The sequence below is a fragment of the Dromaius novaehollandiae genome, chromosome 2 (genome assembly GCF_036370855.1).
Source record: "Dromaius novaehollandiae isolate bDroNov1 chromosome 2, bDroNov1.hap1, whole genome shotgun sequence".
NCBI classification, from domain to species: domain Eukaryota; kingdom Metazoa; phylum Chordata; class Aves; order Casuariiformes; family Dromaiidae; genus Dromaius; species Dromaius novaehollandiae.
The window spans coordinates 118,811,727-118,821,153 of NC_088099.1; the positions used below are offsets into that span (position 1 = coordinate 118,811,727).

The 9,427-nt window shown below is 43.9% G+C and overlaps 1 protein-coding gene across 1 annotated transcript in view; it reads right to left on the minus strand.

Annotated features, from left to right (window-relative positions):
• ROCK1 (Rho associated coiled-coil containing protein kinase 1) overlaps positions 1-8,372 on the minus strand; it is a 92,252-nt gene extending 83,880 nt beyond the window's left edge. The window contains exon 1 of the mRNA XM_026122794.2: positions 7,136-8,372. Within this exon, the coding sequence (XP_025978579.1) occupies positions 7,136-7,228 (93 nt within the window). The 5' untranslated portion in view covers positions 7,229-8,372. The remainder of the gene's footprint in view (positions 1-7,135) is intronic.
• Positions 8,373-9,427: the final 1,055 nt, after the last annotated feature.

The window sequence follows — 9,427 nt, forward strand, 5'->3', positions numbered from 1 at the left end:
GAAGTATCACTATGGGCATGGACACTAAACATCAGAACAAGGCATTAACTCTTATTTTCATAACAGAAGAATCCTACATCTTATGTTAACTGCAGCCCCAAATTAAATTCAGCATGAACTTATTAATTCATGGCAACTTTCCCATCAGATTTTTTTACCCTTATGTATAAGATCTACAGGTCTACAATTGTCTCTACACAGAAAGTTCCTTCTAGTCTTCTGCAGCAGATGACTTAAAAAAAAAAAAAAAAAAAAAAAAAAAAAGTTTACCAAAGCGAGTAAAAAGTGGCAACTGCTACCTCATGTCTTGCCAGATATAGAAAATATGTTAAAAGAGTTATGTATTACAATTCAAACAAAAAGCAAAATGAGTACTGATGACTTTTCTGTCTAGTTTTGGAAAATTTAATTCTCCACTACGGAATGTCAAGCAACTAAATATATTACTGAGAAATATCAAATTATAATCATTTGTACTCAAAATATTAATTGTGAATAGTGTTAAACATTGAAAAGGCCAACTTTCAAATCATCTTCCAACATAACTGATTTTGAAGGAAAACAGGTCAGTTAACTTCCTGCAGTTTCCTTAGAAGCTTGTAAGTAAAAAATACAAACATCAAATAACCAACTTGTCCTCACCTGAAGACTTTTTCTTTGAACAGCGTACCTAGATGGAGGCCTATCAGTGACCAGTAAGAGATAAACGGCCTTTCACCAAGTTCCTCCCTCCCCGAAATTTTCCCATTTGAAATAACCACTACAGCTATAATAAAGTCATACTAGCCATCTTTTGAAAAATGCCATTTCCCCTACCATAAAGGGAAAAAACTTCTAGCTGAAGTCCCTAAATGTCAGGAGAAGCTTCTGTTCTTTCCTTCTTTGGAAGGTGCAATTCAGATGCAATAGATTTATGTTTGTCAAGGCTTTTTTCTCCCCATTGTTTACTTAATAAATAAGAGTGAGAAAGAGAGAATGAGAGAGAAAGAGAACTCTGTAGATACATTACAATAGTATTTTCATGGGAGTCAGACCACAGGAGGAAAATAGCCATCTTTACTAATAAAGTTTTAAATATGGACATCTAACATCAATAGAGACTTTATTACAAAGTATCAGTTTTCCTCTGAACAAATTCCTATCCTAGAATTTAACTAATCTGAATAGTGATAGCAATGCAGCTTTTAAAAGATCAAGAAGACAATTATACATCAATACTTGCCTAACTATTAGAATTTAAGGATTTCTTGATTTTATCTAAAAAAAATGAACGCTATGACTCAAAGATCTGTAGAAAAAACAGATACTTATTCTACTTGTGTTTCCAGATGAAGTGTTCTTTAGTCCAGACCCACAGAAACTAGACATACATTCAGGTAGTTCCAACCTACAGTCCAAAATAAAGCCTTAATCAGCATAGCGTTTTCTGCAAAGGCTTCCAAGCATAATATGTTTGCACCGTCATCAGATCACACAGCTAAGATACAAGCAAATAATTCACACATTTTTCCAGCCTATAAAAGAAAGAAAAATCAGTGCATATAAGAAATTTAGGAGAGAAAGATGAACTGAAGAAACCAGCAGTTGGATTTAAACTAGGACCTACAATAAAGAGATCCTAAATACTGTCCTCATGACAGTTTGCACTGTATAAATATTGACAATTTCCACACTTCTGAAGAAAGAGAGGCCACAGTCCTGCAGGGAGTGGCAATCTTTTAGCTAAAGCCAATCCTCTACAAGATTTTGAGGATCAGAACAGACTTTGACCAGTACTCGAATTAGAAACTGGTACCAATCCTGCGGCGGCTGTCACTCAACAACACGAGCAGCTAAGCAGACTAGAGACTATTTAGACAACCAGCAGTTGCTTAGACTTTGTGCAACTGAAGATGCACTGCAGCATGTTACATTTTGTTGATATTCTTTGGATGCTTAGTCCATTAGCACTGAAAAACCCCAAGAAGGTACCTAACTAGAGATTACATTACAGAAGAACGAACTGTCCCAGAAGTGCAAAACACCACAGAAAACCAGCTCTCCAAACCACTTTTCTTCTTCAAAAAGGTCAAGTTTCAGCTCTTTTCAACCACTTCTTAGGAGGGGGGTTATTTCAACGAATTATTGAGAAAGCTAGAAGAAGGTACTATTCACATTTGTTTAAATGAACTATAACAAGGTGTTATTTTCATAGTGCTTACAGTTTTACCCATACTGTCCAGTTACCCTTCTGCCTTTTTAGCTGCTTGAGCAACTGGACAAACTAAGCCAAATGCAGAATAGCTTTCAACCATTCTCCAATTTTGTTCTCAAAGAAGGAAGTCCAACTCTTCAATATATTTCCATTTATAACTGCAATTTCTGGATGACAAAGGAGTTTGATAAATAGCATCAAGTCAACAAAAAAAATAGGAGTTTTTAACTACATGTTTTGGAATCTCTCAAATTCAAGATAAACATCCTGTATTGAGATAAACATCTCAGTATTCCTTAAGAGACCTACAAAAGCTTTTTATTTAGAATTGAAATACGTTCTAGGTAATTCTGCTAAAAACTACTGTGAGGCTACCCATGTCACTCAGTCATAGTGCTTCTGAGTATTTAATAAATTTTCAGTGAGTGGCTCCTGAAGCTATCATCTTCCTCAAAGATTTGCAGACCAGTGGGTTAATTTTCAATTTCTCCAATGAACAGATTCCAGGTGTTTCCCTCTTCCTTCCACAACCTCCAGAAACTCTAACAACACTCTGCTGTTGCCAAAGAAATTGTTTACAAATATTTTTGCTTGATAAGAGTATTTATAATCTACTTCATTTTTTAATTCTTCTTGTTGAAACATGGCTTAACTTACCAACATCAACTTTCTCTGTCATTCTTGATTAAGACTTAGTTTCCCTATAAGAGAATAAAGTGGCTACAGCCTCTAGTTTTGTCTAGCATTGTCTGCATTGTCCAATTATTCGTGTACAAAGGAATCATGCACCGTGAATCAAACACTACCATTTTGACAGTCCCACCATCTACTGTTACTCCCTAGAGGCTTGCATAATATTAAAAGGACTCCTAAGAGATCCAGCCTGAAACAAGAATCCACCAAGTTATTGCATTTCCAAAGCCAAGGTACAGTTACATTTTTCCTTTGTTTAACATATCCAAGTTACATACTTCATCCTTAATTTCACATCAGTCTATGTATTTTATAATCCTTAGTGATGAGCAGGCAATATTAGCCTACAATTACAGTTTTATATAGAAAGCTTGTTCATGGTAACTTGAAGACCCAGAATTACATTTCCAGGTCAGCCAGAAGTCTCCTTTTAGATCCAATTGAAGAATAAAACTGCCAGATCTAGAAAGTGGTGGAAATATGTCCACAGAAGATTTTGTCAATCCTGACATTTCACCTTATTTCTAATGGATGCCATACAATTTAGAGCATTCTGAAGTTGCAATCTGAAGCTGACAATCTGCAAGTGTTCAAACTCTGCTTTCTCTATGCATAAGCTTCATAAACAAACGGGTAAACTTATCAGACAGCAAACCTCTCCATCATTCAGATTCTAAGAGTACAGTTAACGTGGTTTCAGAGAAGGCAATTTTCAACAATTCTGTCACACAACTTCTAAAGTGAAGGTATTTTGACTTGCATTCTTTACTACTACTTAAAATCATCTGCCAAATCCCTAACCATTAAGTCTTCAAAAGTGCTTTTTTCTTTTTCTTTTTTTTAAACACATTTGAATAAGATGGTTTTTTTAAAAAAAAAAGAGAGAGAGAGGGGGGGGGGGGAGGGAGAGAGAGAGACTAGAGACAGATTTTAAGCTCCAAATCCTTGAAAGGATGAGATATTTTCACCTGCTCATATGCAAGACAGATTCATATTCAGACCTAGAAGAACCAGGAAAAGCACAAAAAACCCCAACCTGTACACTTGCATTTTTTTGTTACAACAAAAATGGATACCTCTTGAAACTAAGATAAAACAAGTCTGTCACATGCAGTGATCACTGTTGTCAGTTATTTTGAAGTTGAACAAGCTTTGAACTGCTTGGATCTTTGTTCAAGCAAAAGCGCTCTACTTCATGAATTTCAACTTACATTCTGCAGGAAGGAAGTTATATAGTTCTCAGTATGACTTTTCCTCCCGTTTTGTCGTAATAACTCTCTTCTCCCACACCTTCCTGAATCCATAACATTCCTTCCTTTGTATCAAACCTTCCCCCTCCCTTATTTTCCCTTCTTAATATTCTCATACTACTTCAAACATAAAAACTTGGGATACTTCTAGCACAAAGAACCTAGTTCATTGCATCCTCAAAACCAAAATGCTTACAGTCTGCTTTAAAGGTTATTTCATATCTGCCTGTTAGTCTACAGAGGTTACAAACTGGTTGGGGGGGGGGGGGAAGGGAGGGAGGGAGAGTAAGAATGGAAGCAAATCAAAGTAAAGCTAAAGAAGATAAAAACATCTAAAGAGCAGCCAAGGGCATTGCTGAGACTGTTCTTCACACAGTCAAAAAAGTTTGTTTCTTGAACCTAAGTTTGTTTTTTGAACCTAACCTCCAGCATTTTTAAGCCTACACATAGAGAATACTAGTTGTTAAATTCAAAGTACCTGTGCAGAGATATTCATATATTACAGCTCAGATACAGTTAGCTGACACCTGTGTGAGGAACAGTGAAAACAACTATAAATAACATTCATTCATGCTTTTATTCAAAGGTTTTTAGAGTGCTGTAATAAACAAAGATAACCTTATTTTCTATGCAGTCTGATCATCAGAAACATGGTTTTACTTTTTTTAAATGCATCAGGACTGAGATTGACAAGGTTTTTTTTGCACAGGGGAGGGGAGGGGAGAAGGGAGGGTAGGCAGAGAGTTCACCTTGAACGGTGTTTTAAGTGGAGATCAGTTTTACCTATATCTAAGCATTTCTTTCTCTTAAGAGCACATCCATGCCAATTTTTATGAAAGATTTAATATGCAGGTAGAACTTTGGGCCAGAAATTATGCTGGTCTTGTGAATCACCACACTAAGACCTAGTGTAAAATACTTCAACCCTTTAGAAAGGTTTAGAATAGATCTTTAAATTCTATAAAAAAGAACTATAAAACCAACTAACAAGGAGAGATAGGAGGCCAAGTTAAAGTCCAGACAACAGAGATTGATACAGTGACTAAACACATACAAAGTTAACCTATCAGCTAATGTCTTTGGAAGCACTTCATTTAAACTGATATCTTAAAAAGTATCATATCCAGGGCTAGCTTAAAAAAAAAAAAAAAGAGAGAAAGTAATTCTATTGACTTTACCATAAGCAGTTACCTCTAAAAGCAATATTGGAAGGTATGCTAAAATCTCCGAGAAGTCATAAAAAATTCTCAATTTAAAAGACATTCTTAATACCCGAGGTGCAACTATTCTAACCCTTTACATGACAGGATGTCATGTAAGGCATGACAGGAAACATCCCAACAAGACCACTTCCCAAACTGACTACAGCTTAACTCTATGCTGTAATGCGTATTAACTGGAGGGGTGGCAAATGCTTAAACCGATTAACAGATCAAGGAATACAGTTAGAAATACTATCAACCTCATGTTTGATTATCTGCAATAACCTACTGTTGTAGAGACCCCCAACAGTATGGCCAGCATCAGTGCACACACTAGAAAATTGAGACAAGGTTAACACTGAACTTCTACCAACAGAAGATGGGTAAAAATGAAGAATTCTGAAGTACTGTCTTGCATCATCAAAACTGATAAAGTACATTATAAGCATCACACCAGTTCTCACAAGCAGTGGTTCTCACAGGACGTACATCCAGATCACAAGATAGGTGTAACCTAGATCAAAAGAAACAAGCTCTGTGCAAGACACGATGCTACCTTCCTTAGTGCCAAGAGCATCCACACGAGGTTCTGCTTTTATCCAGAGAGGCAGGTTTGACCTGTCAAAGCTTAGAACCTCACAACTCAATAATAAGCTAAACAGAGCACAAGATGTCATGGACCCATACCCATTCTTTCATTAGGTTCTTTTCACCTCTTTCTCCCACGCCTTTTATTTGTAAGTGAGCTTTCTGGGAAGAGCCAGACAGTAGATGAAGAATGACTATTAACAGCTATTTCCATCCCCACATCTCTTTCCCCCTCCCTTAAAAACATCCGAATTCACACTAGGAACAATTTCACTTTGAGTTTTCTTTTCTATCACAACAGTAAGCAAAAAAAAAAAAAAAAAAAAAAAAAAACCCACCACCCCACACTTCTATCACTTGCTCCAAAGAAAAGAAGTTAGCTACATCGGCATAAAAGCACACATTACATTTCACTACTATTTAAGGACATCTCTAGGAGGACCAAGTACCCAGCTACATCACAAAAATATTCAGCTGGATTTTGCATACACTTTGTTGAGGTACTTTTTAATCTCAGAACTGAAATACTACTCACTTTTGTGCAACTAACTATCAAATGATGCTGGTCTATGTCAGGAATGAAGTATTACATTTTGCTTTCTTTGATGTAATTATAAGACTGACAGCACTGGGGAGAACCAAGGAACCATCAGGTACAATCAAGTAGGGAAACAAAAGTAGCAAACTCTATACTCCTGGCCCAGTACACCAAGTAGTTTAATATGTATTTAAATCCCTGCCATGATGCTTCCCCCACAGTCCTAAAGTTACAATGCCCTTACAAGTCATTAATTAATATTTGAGTCCATGTTGCAGCACTTAACCACAACATAAGAGCACCTCACTCAAAAAAAAAAAAAAAAAAAAAAAAAAAAAAAAAAAGTAAACACTGGTGAAGAGAGAACTGGTGTATCAAAGCTACTTACAGCCTTTTGCTTAAACACAAGATTGGCAGAGGTAAGTACGAAAAAACGTGCATGAAACGAGTGAGATGGCAAGTCTGAGGCAAGTGACTGGGAAGGCATCTCCCCGGTAGGAAAGCCACTCGCCCGGCAGAAAGATTCACGCACCCTTAGTTCAACCCTGGGTAAACAAAACACTACTGCGGAGTTCAGCGGAATGACTCAGCCACAAGGGAGAGATTCAGTCCCACAGGGTAAGAAATTAGGAGAGCGGGACGGAGGGCCCCACCGGCGCTCGCTACTTACCAGCAAACAGTCCACGTTCACTTCGGATTTGGGGTCCTTTAAAGTCACATCGATTTTCTCAAATCGAGACTCAAAACTTTCTCCCGTCGACATGTTTTCGAAGATAAAGAGTTTCCCTTATTCCAGAGCAAAGCAAGCGTAAGAATAATGAAAAACAGGAACAAACAAGCACAGAAGAGAAACCGCACAGCCTATACCAGGCTGAGGAGCGCTTCCTGCAAAATCCCTTCAATCACAGAAGTCTCTAAGGCAAGTCCCCCACGGAGGAAAGAGAATACCGAAGGATTCGGTTCGGCTTCGGCGAACCGCAGGCTTCGGCGCCCGCAGCCGCGGGGTGCGGGGAGCACGGCTGCCTCTCCCCTCCGGCACGCACGCACTTTCCGGGGCTGCTCACAGCTCCGCAGCAGGTTTCCTCTCCCTCCCTCCTCTACTCGGGCCCCAGTGTCTCAGCAGCCTCATTTTCCCAGCCGGGGAAGCCGCCCTGGGAGCCAGCGTAGCGGTTCCTCCTCCTCGCCCGGCAGGATCGGCGGCGGGTCGGTGCCAGTTTCCGAAGCGCAGCTTCTTCGCGGAAAACCAGAAGAAAGAGCAGCAGCAACAACAACAAAAAAAAGAGTCAAAAGCCCCGAGTCTGCATGCACACCACCACGGGGGAAAAAAAAGGGAAAAAAAAAAGCGACGGTGGGGGGAAACGGCCAGGAAACTCCTCTCGGCGGCGTGTCTCAGCGCCTCGGGGTTGCTCCCTCCATGCAGCAAGCAGTAAAGGAGCCCGGGGCGGGCCGGGGCCGGGGCTGCCCCTCTCCTCGGCTGCGCCCTGCCTGATCCGGGCGGGCGGGCAGCGCACGGCTGCCAGCTGCGCGCACAGGCCGCCCTGGCCCCCGCCGCGAGAGGCCCTGGCCGGCAGCGGACGAGCCGCTTCAACGGCGGAGCGGCGGCAGCAGCAGCATCTTCCTCCCTCCTCCTCGCTGCGCGGCCGCCGCCGGCTCCTCGCTGCCTCCCGCCGCTGCCAACGCCGGCGCCGCTCCCCCCCGGCTCCTTCCCCTCACGTACGGGACGACCGGCCGGGCCACTTCAGGACGGACCCGACGCTGCAGCGCGAGCAGGAGGAGGGAAGGAGGCGGCTAAAGGGGAGGGGAGAGCGCAAGGTCCGGCGGCGGCGGCCGTGAGGGAACCTGCGAAAGTTACAAACATGTCCGCCTTCCTGTTTGAACACTTGGGGGGGGGGCCGCCGGGGCCGCGGCGCAGCGCGCATGCGCCGATGGCACGGCTGTTGACGGGCGGGGAGGGGAGGCAGAAGGTATGCGCGCAGGGCGGGGGCGCGCGCGTGCACGCGGGTGAGGGCGCTGGCGCGCGGCCTCCCCTCCTTTCCCACCCGCCCCGCCCCGCCGCCCCTCAACGGTCGGAGGGGGCGTGCGCGCGCCCTGCGCGCGAGACCCGCGAAGGGAAGGGCGGGGGGTGCCGAGGCGCCGTGAGCGCGGGCGGGCGGCGCGCGCCAATCAGTGGCGGCGGAGCGCGGGGCGGCGGGGGGAGGGGAAGGGAGGGGGCGTACTGGAAATGGCCGTTGCTGGGCTGGGGCGGGGGGTTGACAGCCGAGCGGCGGCGGGGCCCTTCGGGGGGGGGGGAGAAACGTGCCTCTCGCCCCCTTTCTCTGTGCTCCCCCTGTGGTGACTTCGGTGGGTGTCAGGCACGCACAGCTGTGTGCGCGGGAGCGGGCAGGAAAGCCAGAGAAAACGGCCGTTGCCGCGGTTCGCTGTGGAAGTTGGCGGCTTCCCCGAGGACGCCGCTGTCGCCGCGCCCCTGCGGCGGCTCCCTCAGGCGCTCCACACGTGCTGCCGCCGCGGAGAGCTGCCCGTCGGCTCTGACGTCGAGCCGCTACCGGAAGCGGCGGCTGAAGGGTTTCTCCGCCGCTGCGTCCCGCCTTGCCCTCCGCGCGGTGCGGGAGGCAGCGCCGTGGAGGCTGCGCGTCCGCTGCAAGGAACGGGCAGGTGGCTCTGTGCCGGGGAAGCCGTTCCCTGCTTGTGAACGCAGGCCCCGGTATGCCGCCCTGCGCCCCGCCAAGAGCCGTGTGTGAGAAACAACAGAGAAAAGATGGATGCAGCACTGAACATTTAACCAGTGCTGCGTGTCATGGTGTTTTCAGCTTAAATGTTAATCTTAGACTCCAGCGGGGCCTGTTTCTTCAAAAAGGAAGCTCAAGTAGCATTTTTAAATAATTTAAGACTGAGGCCACAGTGCTGGCTTGGTGCTTTGGCTTCCATTGCAATTCCAGAAATGGCAGTGGCATTTTTACAGAAA